At 56.8% G+C, this 18,963-nt stretch overlaps 3 protein-coding genes across 16 annotated transcripts; 2 read left to right on the top strand and 1 right to left on the bottom strand.

Annotated features, from left to right (window-relative positions):
* Positions 1–140: 140 nt before the first annotated feature.
* EXOC3L1 (exocyst complex component 3 like 1) lies at positions 141–6,649 on the bottom strand. 9 transcript variants are annotated; one of them, XM_086689201.1, is made up of 14 exons: positions 5,214–6,649; positions 4,859–5,041; positions 4,474–4,677; positions 4,165–4,384; positions 2,989–3,601; positions 2,793–2,910; positions 2,526–2,651; positions 2,326–2,426; positions 2,008–2,118; positions 1,201–1,330; positions 949–1,071; positions 716–871; positions 500–624; positions 141–419 (listed from the first exon to the last, which is right to left on the bottom strand). In XM_086689201.1, the coding sequence occupies exons 4-14, from the start codon at positions 4,262–4,264 to the stop codon at positions 230–232; spliced, it is 1,893 nt and encodes a 630-aa protein (XP_086545327.1). In that variant the 5' UTR covers positions 4,265–4,384; positions 4,474–4,677; positions 4,859–5,041; positions 5,214–6,649; the 3' UTR covers positions 141–229. The 9 variants fall into 9 exon arrangements, with proteins under 9 accessions (XP_086545327.1, XP_086545322.1, XP_086545324.1 ...); XM_086689196.1 differs by having other exon boundaries at positions 4,474–4,649; XM_086689198.1 differs by having other exon boundaries at positions 4,474–4,649; positions 4,859–4,921.
* A 190-nt stretch (positions 6,650–6,839) lies between these two features.
* Positions 6,840–13,634, top strand: E2F4 (E2F transcription factor 4). 2 transcript variants are annotated; one of them, XM_025920477.2, is made up of 10 exons: positions 6,902–7,036; positions 7,474–7,583; positions 7,723–7,884; positions 8,201–8,244; positions 8,961–9,022; positions 9,241–9,538; positions 10,010–10,213; positions 12,281–12,328; positions 12,534–12,578; positions 12,677–13,634. In XM_025920477.2, exons 1-10 carry the CDS (start codon positions 6,902–6,904, stop codon positions 12,790–12,792), a joined length of 1,224 nt encoding a protein of 407 aa, XP_025776262.1. In that variant the 3' UTR covers positions 12,793–13,634. The 2 variants fall into 2 exon arrangements, with proteins under 2 accessions (XP_086545346.1, XP_025776262.1); XM_086689220.1 differs by lacking the exon at positions 12,281–12,328 and having other exon boundaries at positions 6,840–7,036.
* Positions 13,635–13,774: 140 nt separating this feature from the next.
* Positions 13,775–18,390, top strand: ELMO3 (engulfment and cell motility 3). Of its 5 annotated transcripts, XM_086689204.1 has the most exons (20): positions 13,775–14,085; positions 14,217–14,257; positions 14,358–14,430; positions 14,640–14,690; positions 14,878–15,047; positions 15,133–15,232; positions 15,325–15,476; positions 15,567–15,645; positions 15,774–15,824; positions 15,913–16,035; positions 16,132–16,263; positions 16,366–16,467; positions 16,570–16,678; positions 16,786–16,922; positions 17,018–17,181; positions 17,291–17,403; positions 17,500–17,604; positions 17,705–17,787; positions 17,879–17,965; positions 18,054–18,390. In XM_086689204.1, exons 1-20 carry the CDS (start codon positions 14,008–14,010, stop codon positions 18,264–18,266), a joined length of 2,163 nt encoding a protein of 720 aa, XP_086545330.1. In that variant the 5' UTR covers positions 13,775–14,007; the 3' UTR covers positions 18,267–18,390. The 5 variants fall into 5 exon arrangements, 4 of the variants coding, with proteins under 4 accessions (XP_086545330.1, XP_086545328.1, XP_086545329.1 ...); XM_086689202.1 differs by having other exon boundaries at positions 16,132–16,467; XR_015244748.1 differs by lacking the exon at positions 18,054–18,390 and having other exon boundaries at positions 16,132–16,467; positions 17,691–17,787.
* Positions 18,391–18,963: the final 573 nt, after the last annotated feature.

Raw genomic sequence — 18,963 nt, 5'->3', positions numbered from 1 at the left:
TGGTGCGGATAGGTGGGTCTGTAGTCTGCGTACAGAGGCAGAAGCTCCCGTACAGGGCTGATGCCGGGATAGGTGAGGCGCAGCCCATATCAGGACTGGAGCCAGGATACCGTAGGCGTATTCACTGAGTGTGGACCCCCTAGTCTTTACACTTTTATTTCATCCCCCTTCCCCAATACACAATTCAGACATCCAGAGGCTGTGGCTGTATTCCGGGGGCAGCCGGGCATCAGGTACAGGGCCCGGAGGGAAGGCAGGAGGACAGCGCAGGAGTAGGTACTGGCACGAGGCTAAAGAGTGCCCGGTGACCCGCAGAGAGAGAGGGCTGTGGGCCGGCCTGCAGGGAGCTGAGTGCGGCCAGGCGCTGCTCTCGGGACACATCCCCGCGCAGGTCCAGGAGGGCAGAGACATGATCCTCGCTATGGGGACCCCAAAGAGGTGTGTGTCAGCTCCGCCCCGTTCCTCCTCCCCGTCCCCCCACCAACACCAGTCTTCGCACCTCACGTCGGGAAATTTTTGTCGTAGGCCTGCCACCTCGAGGCCGAGCAGCATGGGGTCACGGAGGTTCAGTAGATCCCGCAGAGAGAGGAGCACCGGTGCGCACTGAACACTCTCCTCCAGGCCCTGAGCACCCCAGAGTAGGTCTCGAACCCGCCCTCGACTCCCACCCAACCACTGAGACTCCCGCCCATCTGCTCGCCTAAGGAGCTCTCACCAAACCAAGGAAAAGCTCCCGAAGCTGGGCCGCATCGTTCTGCAGGCGCTGCGCTGCCTGGATCCTCTCGTCGGCTCCTCGGCACACTAGGCGGCCCTGCATCAACGCACGTAGGTACTGCAGTACCACCGTGCGCTCCGCCTCAGCCAGGAGAAGCTGCAGAGAACGCAATGAGTCCAAGACGCCTTTCCTATGGGCGCTTCCCTGCTTCCCAGCCTCTCCCTTAAGCGCACCTGGACTGCAGGATTCCGCACTCGCCTGAAATCCTGGCAGAAGCGCACCGTCCGCTCGCATACATCGTCCAGCAGCTCTGGGCTCGACAGCCACCGGCGCGAGGGCAGAGCTTCGAACAGGGGCTGGGGGGTGGGGTTGGGCAGAGACGGGGCTGGAGGAACGTTCAGACCTAGCATTTCCCCAGCAGAGACCCATACATATATATATGCTGTATCTCCTCCTCCCACTCCCATCCCCACCTGAAGACTTACCTGGAGCTCCGCCAGCAGCGCCTCCAACACCAGGCGGCAGATCCTCCTCTGCAACTCGTCCAGCCCTGCCTCCACCGGAGCCAAGTCTCCTGACGCCGCCCCGTCGGGCTGCAGGACGGACACGGAGGAGCTGGACCGACCAAAAGTTATGGCTTCAGGACCAAGGCCAAGGCCCTCACGGCCCTCTGTTGTCTAGCCACGCTGACGCCACCTACCGGCATAAGTTTGTGGAGGGAGGGGGCACTACCAAAGATCTGGGCCTTAGATTGAAGCTGGGAGTGATAGGCTCCGACAGCTAGAAGAAACCCAGCCAGAACTGCCTCTAATTTGCAGTGTAACTTTGCGCAAATCATGTCTTTTGGTTTCTGTTTGGGTAAGGGAAGCCTTAGGAGTGAATAAAAAATCATCATTAACTTGTTTGTCCTCTCTGCCCCCACCTCAAAGAACATAAGACCTAAAAGGAAGGGAATTTTTTTTCTGTTATGCTCACAATTGCAACCACAGCCATTATTATGTGGCACAGAGTAGGACTTTGATATGATACTATGTGCCAGGTAGGCACTGTGGTAGGTACTTCACATCTATTTTCTTATGTGATTTTCAGAACGTACCATTATTACCCACGTGATACTTACGAAAACAAGATTCAGAGAGATTAGGTAACTCACTCAAGGTCACACAGCAATTAGTAGAACTAGGATTGGACTCCCAGGGTTAAGTGAGTCCAAAATTTCTAATGGTCTAGGGTGGACTGCGTCCATACCTAATTGGGGTTCAATCAGCGGTTCTGTGGGGGCCTCCTAGTACCTGAGTGCTGACTGGTAGTTGAGGGTAGCCAGTAGGTAGGGCACGTAATGAGGAGCCATTGCTTCCCCCCTGATGTGGTCTCGGGAGAATCGGATCAGAGCATCACTAAAGCTGCAAAGGGCAGAGATAGTTCCTGTACCTGTCACTCTGGTGCCCCCACAACCTGAGTCCCTGGTACTCCAGCCCCACCTCCAAGAGACTCAAGACCTTGTTTTGAAGGACCCCTTTCCCACTGGTGTGCCTTATTCACTCAGAGACCCTTTAGGCAACCCCAGGAGCCGGGCAAGGGGTTGGGAGTGGGTCAACGCCCTGGCAGACCTCCTCAGGAATGTGCTCAGTTCTGACAGCGCCATGCCATGCACCCGCCGCTGCAGTGACTCACTGACCAGGCTGGTCACACGAATGTTCTCTTCCAGGATCTACAGGCAGAAATGGGTGGCCCTCAGCAGAGTCCTAGTCCTTCTCTCCTCCCCTTTCCCTATGGGGGCTTCCCACCTGCCTGGTCTCTTCCCACCCACCTGGAGCACTATGGCCGGCAATGGTGAGTGATAGAAGCCAGAAGAGTCTGTGCCAGGTTCCTGCTCTCGGTTCCACTCAGCTACCTCCCCATCCAGTGCCTTCTGAAGCCACTGGGCCACATTAACCTGGGGGAAGGGGCAAAGGGCAGCAGGATACTGCTGTAGCAAGGCACTGCTGCTGCTAGAGACAGGGAGACCTGTAACTCTACAGATACAGGCCCACAGCTGGTGGCAGAGCTTCTCTGTGCCTGGGCCCCAACTACTCACCTGGATTTGGGTCACAAACATTGCCTCCAGCTGTTCAATGTTCTCCGGGGTCAGGAGGGGCTCCAGCTGAGACACATCAGCCTCAGGCCCCAACTCCAGGCTCCCCATCATTTCTGGCCTGGAGGTGGGTAGCCCAGTGTCACTCTGAGCCCCAGCCTCTGATCCACCCACTTCTCATTGCCCCAAGGGTACTGACCCCAGGTACACATGCAGTGTCCAATGCAGTAAGGCGAAGGCGTCAGCAGCTCCTAGCTTAGGCCCTTCCAGCAGTTGCTGCAGGCATCGACGCAGTCCACTGTGCAGGGTGTGGGCCCAGAGCCGGACCACCTTGTAGTGTGGTGGGCAGCAGGGTGCCACTAGTGCTTCAGCTGTGGCCAACTCAGCTGGTAGAGCCACCCGCAGAGCCTCCAGCCACCCTGCCAAGGCCCCTGGCTCAAGCAGCAGAGGTGTCCCAAAGTGGGTCCTCTCCAGGCCCTCCTGCAGTGCCTGCAGACAGCGCCGCTGCCAGTCCCGGGGGGGAAGCTCCAGGGAGGTTGTGTGCCTAGCATCCACCTCTGCCACACGCACAGCAGCCACCAGCAAGGCTGGGTCCTCCCGTGCCAGCCGCCCTGCCACCCCCGCAGCCGCCTCCACAGCCTGGCCCAATGCCTCAGCTAGAGGGCCCAACCCCTCGAAGACTGGCAACTCCAGGCCCCCCAGAGGTGCCCACGTCTCCTCTTGCAGCTGCTCCAGCTCCCGAAGGCACACATATGCCTCCAAGAGCCGCTGGGCACCAATCAGGGTCCGTGTGTGGGCCACTGCAGCTGGCACTAAGAGGGGAGAAGATGAAACAGCCCTGAGTCTCAACCCTCCCACCTGTGCAATGGGTACAACAGTGGATGCTGAAGCCCTAGGGCTGGAGTGATGTGTAAAATGTTTGACAACCAGTACAGCAGAGCACTGACCAATCTGAAAGGACCCAGGGAAGGGCCTGGAGGCCTGGTAGGCCAGGTTTAAATCCCTGAGCTGATGAAACAAGAGGAAGTGAGGCAGGGAGGAACTCGGGGGGGGGGGGGGGGGGGGAGGGGGGTGGGGAGCATGCTAATGGCTATTTACTCACTCTGTTAGGGAAGTATTTCAAAAAATTAGCAACCAGGGTGGCCAGAGCCACTTGATTGGGTCTCAGTCCTGACTCACACAACCTATGCTTGAGAATCCCAGAATAAGCTAATTTGTATCCTGCTTCATATGCCATTTGAGGCCTGAGTTACTCTCTCGGAGGTCCCTGCTGTGTCCCTCCATGCTATCTCCCACTAGTGCCCCAGCCCCTTGATCAGTGATGGGTGTTTACTGACTGTTAGTGGGCTGAGGCCCAGGGCCCCTACATACTCACCTGCCCGCAGCCGGGGCAGCAGCTGAGACAGGACCTGCAGCTGCCTGTGCTGTGCAACTTGTTCTCGCAGTGGTTTTAGGGTCTCTGTGGCCTCCACCATACCCTGGAGCAACCCATGGGCCTGGTCTAGGGCCTCACGGGTTCCCTGCACAGCCTCAAAAGCCTGGGCCAGCTGCCACACACCAGTCTTCACGCCCTCCAGGTAGGACTGCACCACTGACTGTAGTGGGGAGACAGCTAGTGAGGCCTAGCCAGTCCTGCAGCCCATCCCCAGCTCTCCTACCCCCTGACCGATTGACCAATGTCCACCTTAATGCGTGCTTCCAGGGAACAGGTACGTTGAACTTCACGGCTGCGGTACTGGCCCAGCCTGGCCAGCTGCTCTGGCCGGTAGAAGATGCCCGAGGCCCATTTGAGTGCTGCTCCTCTGGCCAGCTGCTCCGCCCTCTCTTGCTCTGGCCACTCAGGCCCTGGGCAGGAAGACCCTGGGCAGCCTCATCAGCTGGGCAGGGCCTACAGGAAACGGCCCAAACCTGCTCCCCTTCCTACTTCTCAGACTGTCCCCCTAGGGCAGTCTGATCCATTCCTCTTGCTGCCCCATGGAGCTCCAGCCAGACCTGGCAAGGAGGCTCCAACCCCGACATTCCCATCTTTCTTGCCACCGTCCCTCCCTTAGCCCGCCCAGGACTCATACCAGGGGGAAGTGAGGGCTGCATTTCATCCTTGGTTGCTGAGTCCATGGCACTCCCCGGAAGCACTGGAGATGAGGTAGGAGTGGGAGCAAGAGTCTGGGTTAGAGCAGGCAGAGTGGATTCTCTGAGCTGCAGCCTTGGTCTAGGCCCCTCTGAGAAGGAGGAAGGAGGTTCTTGCCAAGCCCCTAAGAAAATGGGAGGGAGGTGGGTGTGATGGGGAGGCAGCTGAGAAGCTTTTGCCTGCTCAGTTTCTCAGTTTTGCCCCTGCAGATGCCAAGCAAGGCAGGGAAGGCACAGGCCTCTGCTGGCCCCAGCTCCTGCTCTGAATTGCAGAGGACAGTTTGGTATGGAACTCACCAGGCTTGACCAGGCATCCAGTTCTTTCTCCTTTGAAAATAGTCTTGGCCTTGAAGATGGCCCTCTCCCCCGTCCTCAGAGCAAAGCTAGGTATTCTCTTCACTGTCTCAAGAGGCCTTGGTGGCTCCAGCCCACATCTTGGCACGCAGCAAAATTCCTCTCTCCAAGGAAACCTCTGTCCCACTCTGGGCCCAGGAGCACCCTCCTCCTTCCAAGGCCCCTCCCTCCCCAAGGCCAAATGCCTGAAAGGAAGGAAGCTGAGTCTGGCCCTTTATTCCCAACAGGAAAGAGCATCTGCATTGTGGGATGGTGTAGGGAGGGCTGGGCACCACTTCCTTGGGGGGAGGGGGTGTACTCCCTGTAACCATTGAGTCCTGACCAGCCCAAATAGGACCCCTTAGTGCTCAGGACACAGACGTGAACTAGAGGGCCCCAAACAGGGGTGGAGAGCAGGGTGTGCAAATATGGGTGCAGACAACATCACAGTAGGGAAACTGTGCTAATGTCCCCTCAGAGGAGGGTTGCACCTCTGCAGAGGACTGAGAGGCTACAGGCTATTGTGAGGAAGGTGTATGATGGGTGGTAGTGACAGAGAGGTAGAAGGGCTATGAAACCTATGTTTGTCTTGAGAGTTAAAGGGGGCCATGGAGAGAACCACAGGGTAGTAATAATATAGTGGAAGCTGGTTACCACCCAAATCCACCCTTCAGGACAAAGCCACCTGTTGCCCTAGCTGCCAGGAGTGTAGGTTGCTGAGGTGTCACAGCTGAGTCTCTCTGGTACCCTTGCCTCGACAGAGACCACCTTGGAAGAGCTACCCCAGTCTCAGTGCTCCTAGTCAGATAGTCGGAGGCCTCTATATAACTGCATCACAGTTTAATTCCCCCCTCTGCCCAGTTCTGCATGTCTTACTCTAAACTTTCCTGTAGGCCTGGCTCAAAGCTTCCCAAAGATCTTGACTTAAAATAAATGAAAATAGATAATGATGATATCAAGCATAACAAAATGGTGTCGGCCAACACATAATCCTTCCTACCTGCCAGGAGCTGCTCTAAGTGTTTTACATATATGTATGCATAGGTAAGCATGTTTGCATTGGCAGAAAAATGGTTATAATTTCAGGGCCTAGGAGCACTGCAGTGTGGAGAAAAGAGAAAGATGAGGCTGGGATCAGGGATGGGGAGTGGGAATGGAGACAAGTGGGCAAGCTACATGTAGTTACTCCTTGCTGTTTGGCAGGAAGTGAGGGACAGGAATAGGGTGAGTAAACCCACATACTTGGGCAGCTTCCAGGAGCAGGTTTGGGGAAACACATTGGGTTCATCAGGCAGCATGGTCTCCTCTCCTGAAATGGGGACAGGGTGGCCACCAGGAAAGTTCCGGTGGCTCTCCATTCTCTACTGCCAGGGCTGCCCACCTACTTTTTCCACCTCCCTCTGCTCCCTGTCCTCTCATTCGGGATCCCGGGGTTGTTTTCGTTCTCTTCGGCGGCTGGATATTTGTTGATAGTCCCCGAAGTTTTGCTGCCGTGTCCACCGAGAGGAATTGCGCCGGATTCCCTGGGAGGGCGCGGAGCGGAAGCGGAAACAGCGACGCTGGCGCCGGCGGCCTGGCCAGGAACGGAAGCGGAAGTGGCGGCGGCGCCGGCCTGGCCTGGCCTGGCTGAAGGGAGGCGGCGGGCGGGCGCGATGGCGGAGGCCGGGCCGCAAGCGCCGCCTCCCCCGGGCACCCCAAGCCGGCACGAGAAGAGCTTGGGACTTCTCACCACCAAGTTCGTGTCGCTTCTCCAGGAGGCCAAGGATGGTGTGCTTGACCTCAAGCTGGTGCGGCCTGGGCTAAGGGGCGACCGGGAGGATAGTGGACCAGGCAGGCCTGGACCGGTAGCGGGAATCCCTGGGACGGCCCAGCTGAGCTCTCAGAGAGCAGGCAGCCATCCGTGCGCTTTCTCACAGGAGGGAGGCTGGGAGCTGTTCCATTCAGTCAGTCGAGGCCATTGGGTGTCAGCTATGTGCCAGGCTCAGGGCTGCAAGTGCTAGTCCTCGTGGCCCTCCTCGGCTGATGGGAGAAGAGCATCAGAACATCAGTTCAGGCTGCACCAGGCCTTTTCCTGCCCCGCGGTCTTGAGCCGGTTTAGTGCCTGGAAAGAGGGTTGGGACTCAGGCCACCCTTTTTTCAGATCCTTTCCAGACCAAGTCTCAAAGTAGCTGGGGATACACTTGAGAACAGGGATAAGTATCCTTCACTCTTTTCTGTCTGCCAGGCAGCTGACACCCTTGCCGTGCGCCAGAAGCGGCGGATTTACGACATTACTAATGTGCTGGAAGGTATCGGGCTGATCGAGAAAAAATCCAAGAATAGCATCCAGTGGAAGTGAGTGGGGGTATCTGGGAGGGCAGTGGTATCTCCTACCCAAGTGTCAGGGGTGTGGGGAGAAGGATGCAGGAGAGAGCATGGGCCATGGGACCCAGAGTTCCTGGTGGCTCCTCTCAGCCCTACTCCCTGGGCTCAGGGGCGTGGGGCCTGGCTGCAATACCCGGGAGATTGCGGACAAGCTGATTGAGCTCAAGGCTGAGATCGAGGAGCTGCAACAGCGGGAGCAAGAATTGGACAAGCACAAGGTGTGGGTGCAGCAGAGCATCCGGAACGTCACAGAGGACGTGCAGAACAGCTGATATCCTCCTGGCGGTCCCTGCTCCCAGGGAGTGGGTGAGGGGCCCTTTAGTCCAGCTGGGTTTGTTCTGTGGTGCCCAAGGCACTATCCACCTTGGGAGGATGATCCTGCAGTTCCTCACCAGGTCCCTGCTTCAGCCTCCCTCCTCAAAGCCCCTCCCCAACCAGTCTTGTCCTGTGATCCTTCCCCATGTAGACCCGAGGACTTTCTCTTGAGAGCTTGTATGTCAGATCTCTGCTAAAGAGCTGGGTTTTCTCTGTGGTCTGCCATTTATCACCATAGGCAGGGCATCAGCCGTTCTCCTTAACCCCCACACCTTGGCCTACGTGACTCATGAGGACATCTGCAGATGCTTTGCTGGTGAGCAGAGCCTGGGTAGGGGGAATTGGGGGTGGGGCTGGGCTGAACCACAGCCCTGAGCAGTGGGTTCAGTGCCAAAGGAGAGTTTTGTCTCTTAAGAGGGTTCCTTGGGCCTGCCCAAAGAGGAATCAGGCAGGGTAAGTCCTGGGTTTGAGGGTCACTGGGACCCCATGGAGGCCAACTGTATTAAAAGTGTACATGAATTCTGGGCTGAGTCCCTGGGTCAGTCCCCCTCTCCACTCTTCCCTGGGTTTGTCTTCTCAGGCATGACAGAAACATAAGGGGGAGAGAGAATGTGTATGCTCTTGCATTCTTGTATCCAGGGGACAGTGGTGTTCACTTTCAGCCTGTAGTTAGTTGCATTATGGGTACAGGAACTGTTCCTTCTCCATTTTGCATTCCCCAGACTGATTTGGGGAAGGAACATTGGCCTTGGCCAGAACTTCTAGGAAACAGTCCCATCAATCAGGGAGTGAGATGCCCATGGCCAGCAATCCTTTGATCCACATGTTTGAACCCAGATTTTGTGGTTACTGACCCTTGGGCTCTTGGGAGGAGAAAAGCTTTAGTTCTCTGCCCCAGCCACTGTGGGGGTTGGGTGAAGCCTACTGTCCCTAAGAGACCATGATTTCCTTTCTTGATCCAAGGGATAGCCACCCCCATTCTCAGATTAGATTGAGCCCACGGGCCCTGACCTATTATCTTTGTCATTCTAGGAGATACTCTACTGGCCATCCGGGCCCCATCGGGCACCAGCCTCGAGGTGCCCATCCCAGAGGTGGGTGCTCAGCCTGGGCAGGCGGGGTTGATTGAGGGTGGGTGCTGGCTGTGGAGCTTGATAAGTGCCGGGTGGGGCAAGTAGGGGGAAGCCTGGGTTTTAGGGTTATCTAGAAGAACGGGCAGCCTAGGGTGGAAGAGGACACTGGCCCTGGCCCAGGGTCAGGCAGGAGCCAAGTGTGCTTCTAATTCTACCTGTCCCCCATCCCCCACCTCCAGGGCCTCAATGGGCAGAAGAAGTACCAGATTCACCTGAAGAGTGTAAGCGGCCCCATTGAGGTGCTGCTGGTGAACAAGGAGGCATGGAGCTCGCCGCCTGTGGCAGTGCCTGTGCCGCCACCTGAAGATCTGCTCCAGAGCCCACCTGCGGTCCCTACCCCTCCACCTCTGCCCAAGCCTACCCTGGCCCAGCCCCAGGATACCTCACGTCCAAGCAGTCCCCATGTGACTACCCCCACCCCTGTTCCTGGCATCATCGAAACCCAGGGGGTGCCTGGTCCAGCAACTGAGATCACAGGTGAGGTGTAACGGGCAGCTGGTGATGGGATGATTTTGGGGGCCCAAATGGCAACATCTCTGTTGTGAAATGTGTACTCAGAGTTGGAAAAGACTTCGTGGGGGTTGTCCTTTTCCTGGTCTCTAGTTGGCCTCCCTTTGCTATGGTTATGAGTCCTTTTTAATAGGGAAGCTCTGACTGTGAAAGGGTATATCAGTGGTGACAATTTTCCCCTAGATCCGTCTACATCTCACTTTCCCTGGTCACCCCTCTTAAAGAGTAGTCACAGCAGCCATGTCTTCTGGGAGTCTTCCTCTTGGAGGTCTCAAGCTCCTGTCTCTTTTCGTGGCTCATTTCTAAGTTACCTCTTCAGGAACCTTGACAGTTCCTGTCTCTCCTTGGGCTATCGTCATCCTGACTGGGTTCTAGCACAAAGCTTCAGTGTCTCACTTCCTGCTCCCAAGTGACTGGGTTCTGGGGATCTGATTGCAGTGAGTGGTGGCCCTGGAACCAATAGCAAGGACAGTGGTGAGCTTAGCTCCCTCCCACTGGGCCTGACAGCACTGGACACCCGGCCGCTACAGTCCTCTGCCCTGCTGGACAGTAGCAGCAGCAGCAGCAGCAGCAGCAATAGCAGCTCATCTGGACCCAACCCTTCTACCTCCTTTGAGCCCATCAAGGCAGACCCCACAGGAGGTAAGTGCTTGTCTCCTGAGGAGTAGGGGGAACCCAGCCTCAGCCAGTTCTAGGTCAGAAACAATACGGGGACTGGAACCAGCTCATCTGTCTCCTCAGCCAGAGCTGGCCAGCCCAAGGGTCAGCCCTGGCATCAACTCTTGCCTTGACACCAGAGCTCTGCCAGGTTGGGTGAGGAGCCTGGCCTTCAGCTTGGCAATGGTGCCCCTTTGCTCCCCTTCCTGGGTTACATGGAACTCCTGGGTCCCTCTCAAGCCCTGCTTGTCACCCCTTGCACTCAGGTGTCACGAAGGCATTACTGCTGTCCTGGAGAAGGGGCTGTGGTAAGGCCCTCAGTCTCCAAAGGTGGGCAGTGCCTTCCCAGGGGAGGTGATGTCATCTGCCTGGAGTCTTCTCTCCATCTTGTGATGTGAGTGTTTGCTTCCTCCAGGACTTTGTCTTCTTGGCCCACAAACACTGCTAAGTTTCTTCTCGCTAAATGACACTTTATCCTTTGTGTTTCCTCTGTCCCCTTCACTGTCTCCTCTCTGGACTCCTTGAACAAGTGATCTCTATTCCATTCTGTATCTTGGTCCCCTAGTCCCCCTTCAGGTTGCAGCAGTCAAGATCCCTGTATGCCAACCCCACGGTATGCCTGTGCTACTTCTGAGAAATTTCCTAGCCTTGACTACCGGCTCCAGCAGGTTTCTGGGCTAATTTATTCAGGTGCTTCTTTACTCCATGTTGATGCTTTTTACGTCTTTTGGCATTTATGATGCCAATTCTGGCTCTTATCTCTTGCTGGCTTCTTCTGACCTCTCCCTGGCACTCCTATAAACCTTGGTGCTTCCCAGATCTCTGTCCTATTCTACAGCTATGGAGGGCACCTATTCAAGGTAGATGAGTCCCCAACTTTCAGCTTGCCTAGTTATTTTGCCTAAACTCCACACCTGTGCCCATGTGCCTTCCTGTGCACATCCAACGGGCATTTCGTTCCTGTGTCCTCAACTGAAACTTGCTTTTGCTTTTTTGCTTTTTCTGTTTGTTTTTTTTTTTTTAATATTTATTTTTGAGAGACAGAAAGAGCACAAGTGGGGGAGGGGCAGAGAGAGAGGGAGACACAGACTCCAAAGCAGGCTCCAGGCTCCAACCTGTCAGCCCAGAGCCCAATGCGGCGCTCGAACTCACAGACTGCGAGATCACGACCAGAGCCGAAGTCAGACACTTAACTGACTCAGCCATCCAGGCTCCCCGAAACTTGCTTTTTCTACTTCTGTGTCTACCCTACCGTTGACCCTGGTCCCCCAGGCCTGACACCTGCATGTCACTCCTTTTCTATCTCCTTCTGCTCCCCATCTTGCATTAGCTGAGTTTTGTTCCAGACATCTCCCATCACTGGCTTCTATTTATCCTCAACACTTAGGGTCACTACTGGCTATCTCTATTCTAAACTCTTCAGCATCCTCCTTTTACTGTGACATTTCTGTCTTTACAGAGTACTTCTAATGGCTTCTTAAGCCCTGCTGGATAAAACCAGAATCCCTACACCTAGCATATGAAATCCTCATGAACCAGCCCCAGCACTCCTCTCTGGTGTCATTTTCCTCTGCTTCCCACGTGCATCCTCCCAGTCAGACCTTTATAGCAGATTTGTCACCCTGTAGCACCAGCCCCCCTATAAGTGTCTGCTTCCTGCCCTGCCCAGTGACCTGGTCCCCAGGGTGTGATCTCTGAGCCTGGCATTGAGCAGGTGCTCAGCAAGGGCAGGGGTGAATGGGGCATCTTCCATCAGACAGGGCATACCTGCTGAACCCATAAAGGGAGGAAGTCTGCTGCCCTTCTGCAGCATTTCTGAGTTAGGAGGGCTACACCAGTTACCCACAATGGGCCTTTATTACCCTGAGCCCAGCACTGAGGAATTCACGTCTAGGAGGGGAGACTGACAATGCCAGCTTTGCCTGGGGCAGGGCCTCCATCTCCTCAGTTGTGTCGAGCCCCAAGATGGGTGATAGAAGATCTGAGGATGAAGGTTAGGGTGGGACCAGAATGGATCTCTGTGCTCTTGAGCATGGCTTTCTTGTCTTTCAGTTCTGGAACTCCCCAAAGAACTGTCAGAAATCTTCGATCCCACACGAGGTAGGGCTGCATTCTTCCATGGGGTAAAGGGTAGCTCATTCAGTCTTACGGCTGTTTGCTTGCGCTTCTGAGGATCTATGATTGTGCTTGGTCCCTGGGCAAAGCGTAAAGTTCCTAAGGAATGGCTAGGGGGGTCCCCTTCATGGGCTTTGGTGGGTAGAGAGGCAGGAGCCAGAATGTAACTGAACTCTCCCTTTCTCCCCAGAATGCATGAGCTCAGAGCTGCTGGAGGAGCTGATGTCTTCAGAAGGTGGGTGGCCCAGGAAGGTGGGGAGCGGCGGTTGGCAGGGGGTGGGCAGCTGCTGGGAGGGGCCTTGGCCCAGAGTCTCAGCCTGATGCTCTCTGCAGTGTTTGCCCCTCTCCTCCGCCTTTCTCCACCCCCTGGAGACCACGATTACATCTACAACCTGGACGAGAGTGAAGGTGTCTGTGACCTCTTCGACGTGCCTGTTCTGAATCTCTGACTGACAGAGACATGCTCTGTGTGGCTGGGACACAGACTGTGTGACCTGGGGGCTGTCTGAGGACGTCCCCCATTCTACCCCTACACAGCTTGAGAGCCACAGACTCCTGGCTTCCCCAGCTTTCCCTCACTGCAGTTCTGAACACAACTCCCACTCCTGCACGAGCACCTGTACCGTGCTAGGAAAGTAGGGGAAAGGGGCTCAGCCCCCTTCACCGTGGAGCCAACGTTTGCCTCTTCTTTTCTGGGGCTTTCCTCCACTTCATGCCCTCTCAGAGCCCAGGCTCAGCTACCACTCAGTGGCACAGAACCGAAGACCTGCCATCACCCCAATAGGGCAGCTTGTCCAACCCTACTGCCCTGTTCCAGCCAACCCCCACTTCCCCCCCCACTCTGAGGTGGGAAGCCTAGGGTGGAGCCTGATGCTCTCCGGCACCACCCCGGCCTCCTTCACTTTTCCCCACCCCCTGAACCTGCAGCTCCCCTTGGACCTCTGTGTGTATCCCCCATCTGCCTGGCCCTTAGCCCTGAGAACCTATAGGTAGGGTTGGGGTGGGGGGAGTGCTAACAGGAAAGAACAGAGAGGTCTTTAGCTAGAAATCTGGGCAAGTGAGTCCCTAAGGATTGGTCCAATCTCCTGCTGCCCTGTAGGTCTCCCTCTCCTCTGCCTGCCCCACCCTTGTTTATTCATTTATCCTCATTTAGAGCCATTTCCAGAGATTTAGAAAGATTTGCAGTAACGAATGGATTCCTATATAAAGATTATTTTTATACTTTTTGCAGCAAAAGGAAATTGTAATATTTGTACAGTGTGCGAGTGAATAAAGACCGTGCCTAAGGCTGTATCTGATCTGGTTCTTTCTGGGCCCCTCCCTGGAATTCTGCTGGATAGGTGGTGGGACCGGGTGGGTCACCTTGCCGGAAAGGGAGGTGTGGCTGCTCTGGCAACCCATCCTCCCCGCCCCCACCTGCCGCACCTTGGGGCGGGGCGGGGCCGCCTCTTGGGGCGGGGCAGGCGACTACCCCCGGGACTCCAACCCGGAACTAGTCTGGCTCCCTAGGGAAGGCCGCAGCGAGCCTGACCGTTGAGTGCGGGCCACGGGGTCCAGGCCTTGGACAGGGAGACGCCCTCGTTCTCGGAGGCACCAGACCAGGCACGCCCTCGGCCGGAGGTTGGACAGTCTGGAAACTACAGGCGTCCCCGCCCAGCTGGACCATGGCGCCCCCGAGGAACGTGGTGAAGATCGCGGTCCAGATGCGTGACGCCATCCCGCAACTCATCCGGCTGGACCAGGTCACTAGGCCTGTCTGGCCTCCATTCACCCTACCACTCACCTCTGGGCTGCCCCCCTTCCCCTCGGAACTCCCAGGTTCCTTCCCAACTCCTCCCCACACCTGCCCCATAAGTGACCTCTTCACTTGCAGGCAAAGCCTCTGGCTGCTGTGCTGAAGGAGGTGTGCGACGCGTAAGTGCAGGCTAGCCAGGCGGGGGAGGGGATTGGGAGATGGGAGGGCAGAAGGGAGGGGCGCCCCCTACCTGCCTCACTGAGTCTCTGCTGCCCGCAGGTGGAGCTTGGTTCACTCTGAACGCTATGCCCTGCAGTTTGCTGATGGACATAGGAAATACATCACTGAGAACGTGAGTCTTCCGCTCCCCGCCAGGCCCATATTCCACTGTGTGACATCCCCACCCCCTGCAAGCACACCTGGTCTTGATTACTCAGACTCATCCCACTGTCTGGAATGTGATCTTTTCCTGACTCCCAAACCCTCCCTCACCGAGAACCCCAATTGACCAGTCCTCAGAGCCCTTTTTGACTTCTCTCCCTTTCTTTCCATCTTCTCCAGAACCGTACAGAGATCAAGAATGGCAGCATCCTGTGCCTCAGCACTGCCCCAGTAATGCCCTTACTGATCCCACCCTCTTTTCCTGCTCTTCTTCTATGCCTCCTTCCTGCCCACCTTCCTCTCTGCCCCAGATCTGGAGGCCGGGACTCCAACTCCGCAGTGCCCCACCTAGTGGACATCTGAGTCCCCACACCTCAGTTCTTCTACCCAACCTCCTCACCTCTCCCACCCTTGCCAGGACCTTGAGGCTGAGCGACTGTTGGGTGGGCTGCAGTGTGGGAGCCGTGAAAGGCGCCGGGAAACTCTGCAGCACCTCGTCTTGCTGGCCCCAGACATGACCTTTGCCCAGGAGGTCATCAGCCGTGATGGGCTTCAGAGACTAGGCACCATCATTGAGGATGGAGATGAGTGAGCACAGGACTGTGGTGGGTGGTGGACATGGTGGGGCTGGGGGTCCTGGTCTGGTCCTGCTCAGCCCCATATGTCCCCCCAGCTTAGGGGAATTGCTGGCCCTTGCACTGAGGGCCTTCTTGGAGCTCATGGAACATGGCATGGTGTCTTGGGAGACGCTCAGCATCCCTTTTGTTAGGAAGGTGGGTTGCCTCTTCTAGGGGCAGCAGGGGTGGGGTCAGGATCTGGCCTTCCATGGTGGTGAAATGCTAACAATCCCCTTCCCCTGTTACAGGTGGTATGCTATGTGAACATGAACTTGATGGATGCATCTGTGCAGCCCCTGGCTCTCAGGCTGTTGGAGAGTGTGACTTTGAGCAGCCCTGCCTTGGGCCAGCTGGTCAAAAGTGAGGTGCCACTGGATAGGCTGCTGGTACACCTACAGGTGTAAGTGTCTGGGGGTGGGGATGGAATACAGATGAGGGGTGTGGACCGAGACCCTGGATAGCCAGCTGAGCCCTCCTTGTCTTGCCCCAGGATGAACCAGCAGCTACAAACCAAGGCTATGGCCTTGCTGACAGCCTTGCTGCAGGGGGCCAGCTCTACTGAACGCAAGGTGAGTGTCCCATCTGGTGGCTGGCTGTGGGGGCAGGAGCTGGTGGGTACTGTGCTCTATCCCGGGACTGCAGGGTGGGTGCTCATGGTGGGGCTAAATCATCTAAGTCCCTTTCCCACCCAACTCAGCACATGCTTGACTACCTGTGGCAGAGAAACCTTCGCCAGTTCATCTATAAGGTAGGAAGGACTGGGCTAGGCAGACCCCTCCCCACTTTCCCTCTCCCAGTAAGCCGACACTCACACCCATGGGCTGGCCGTTCTGCAGAACATCATCCACAGTGCAGCACCGCTGGGCGATGAGATGGCTCATCATTTGTACGTACTGCAGGCCCTTATGTTGGGGCTGCTGGAGCCACGTATGCGGACACCACTGGATCCCTACAGCCAGGTGGGTGCTTTTGGAGTGCACAAGGCTGGGGCCAGCTAGAGAATGGCCTTGAATCTATGATCCTGATACTCCCTTACTCCACAACAATGACCCCAGGAACAGCGGGAGCAGCTGCAGGCCCTGCGCCAGGCTGCCTTTGATCCTGAAGGGGAGTCTTTGGGCACCGGGCTGAGTGCTGACCGTCGCCGTTCCCTCTGTGCCCGCGAGTTTCGAAAACTGGGCTTCTCCGTGAGCAACCCCTCCCTAGCTCCCCACCCCTGCCTCAACCCAGGGCTGCTTTGTTCCAGAGGCCTGGAGTCCTTACTGAGCTACCTGTCCCTCTTTCCCCAGAACAGCAACCCTGCACAGGATCTAGAGCGAGTGCCCCCCGGCCTGTTGGCCCTGGACAACATGCTTTACTTCTCCAGACATGCACCTAGTGCTTACAGCCGGGTCAGTGATATGGTGGAAGGGATACAGTAGGATGCCACCTAAGCAGAGTCTGTATTGCCTTAGCTGCGACTTCTATCCCATTCTCTGTTTCCACTACCCCAGTTTGTGTTGGAGAACAGCAGCCGTGAGGACAAGCATGAGTGCCCCTTTGCCCGGAGCAGCATCCAGCTGACTGTGCTGCTGTGTGAGCTGCTCCGCATTGGGGAGCCCTGTGAGTGGACTGGGCACAGCGTGTCCAGGAACGGGGGACGGAAGGGCAGAGAGGGCCAGGGGCTGCACACACTTTCTCCCTGAGCCCCTCCTGCCCCCCTGCTCCAGGCTCCGAAACAGCCCAGGATTTTTCACCCATGTTCTTCAGCCAAGACCAGAGTTTCCATGAGCTCTTCTGTGTGAGCATCCAGCTGCTTAATAAGACCTGGAAGGAGATGCGGGCCACCCAGGAGGACTTTGACAAGGTGGGTGGGGTGGAAGCTAGGAGACCTGAGCCAGGGCAGGGGCTCTTCTGAGTAGGGGTCCAGAGCATAGTACTGAGCTGAATTGGTGACTCCAGGTCATGCAAGTGGTGCGGGAGCAGCTGGCCCGCACGCTGGCCTTGAAGCCCAGCTCCCTGGAGCTTTTCCGAACCAAGGTGAACGCGCTCCCCTACGGGGAGGTCCTGCGGCTGAGACAGACAGAGCGGCTGCATCAGGAGGGCACACTGGCCCCTCCCATACTGTGAGTACATGGGAGTGGATCCCCGTCCTGGCTCCACCTTCCTTAGTGCCCATGGGCCTTGCCCCAGTCCCAGTCACCAAGCACCTCCTCCCCACCCCTGCCCCACCAGGGAGCTGCGGGAGAAGCTGAAGCCGGAACTCATGGGCCTGATCCGCCAGCAGCGTTTGCTCCGCCTCTGTGAGGGGACACTCTTCCGCAAGATCAGCAGCCGGCGACGCCAGGGTGGTTGAGGGGAGGGTGGGCAGAGAGTGGCTGGGTGGCTGGGTTGGGGTCAGGGACCCTCTTGTCACTCTTTCCATCTTCCCTTTCTACCCACAGACAAGTTGTGGTTCTGCTGCCTGTCCCCTAACCACAAGGTGCTGCAGTATGGGGACGTGGAGGAGGGTTCCAGCCCACCCACCCCTGAGAGCCTACCTGAGCAGCGTAAGAATGGGGCAAGGGTCAGGATCAGCCACCTGCTCTCCCCAGACCATGTCGCAGGACCACCTGGGTCCCAGTGATCAGCCTAGCCTTCTTCCTGCAGTCCCTGTGGCTGATATCAAGGCACTGCTAACAGGCAAAGACTGCCCCCACGTCCGGGAGAAAGGCTCAGGGAAGCAGAACAAGGTGAGTGTAGTGGAAGACAGGGGCTCCTTCCCACCCACATCTGCCCTGCCCTGTTCCCTGCTCAGTGCTCTCAGCTCCCTGGCTTCCCCAGGATCTCTATGAGTTAGCCTTCTCAGTCAGCTATGACCATGGGGAGGAGGAGGCATACCTCAACTTCATCGCCCCATCCAAACGGGAGGTAAGTGTCTGGGCCAGGCTGAGCTGAGTTGGGCAGATGGGCCGGGGAAGAGATGGGCAGGCCCTCACAGAGCTGGCCCTGTCCCCAGTTCCACCTGTGGACAGATGGGCTGAGCGCCCTGCTGGGAAGTCCCATGGGTAGTGAGCAGACTCGGCTGGACCTGGAACAGCTGTTGACGATGGAGACCAAGCTGCGGTTGTTGGAGCTGGAGAATGTGCCCATTCCTGAGCAGCCACCTCCCATCCCCCCGCCCCCCACCAATTTCAACTTCTGCTATGACTGCAGCATCCCTGAACCTTGACAGTGAGGTTGGCCGTGGGCCACAGCTGCTGGCACTGCGGCAACCATGAAGGGTGGAGGGTGGAAAAGCCCAGACATCCGGACAAACAGAGGCTGCAGCAGAAATAAAGTCTGCTTGGCTCTTATGTATGTGTCGAGCCAGTTCTGAACCTGTGGGCCAAGCCTGCCTTCAAGCTTAGCTGGCAAATGAGATGGGGCATCAGGTCAAGGTCACTGCTTGGGGCCACAAACCTGGGGAGCCGTAGCTGAGGGTATTCTGCAGGAGGCTGGAGACAAGCTGGACCTATTGTCCTTCCACAAGATGAGTCCTCAGCCTTCCTGAGTGCTGGGCCTGCAGAGAGGGATGGCCTATGGTCTGGGGTGTCAGTTGAGGGACCTGTGGCAAGGCAGAAGGTGTTGTCCTAAGTGGATGCCTTCCTGGGCAACATGAGCAGGGGCCTAGTCTGAAAGCCATGTTTCTAAAAGGCTCCTAACAGTTTGAACTCAGTCCTCAGCCCTGGTTGGCCCTGCTCTTTGTCCTTTTCGAGGCCCTCTGGTGAGAGGCATGAAGGAATAGATGTGAAGCTGGGTCTGCTTTGTGCTGAAGGGCAAACTCAAGATTTCAAACCTGTCCCCTGGTGGTGGAAGGATGTGTTGATTCTGATGAGGGAATTCAGCGCAAGCCTTGCATTCTGATTCAAATCCACTGCAGCAGCAGG

Source organism: Puma concolor, chromosome E2, assembly GCF_028749965.1.
Source record: "Puma concolor isolate L17-30 chromosome E2, mPumCon1.1.hap2, whole genome shotgun sequence".
NCBI lineage: Eukaryota > Metazoa > Chordata > Mammalia > Carnivora > Felidae > Puma > Puma concolor.
Note: the sequence above shows the minus strand (reverse complement) of the source record. Positions and strands in the feature narration are given on the sequence as shown.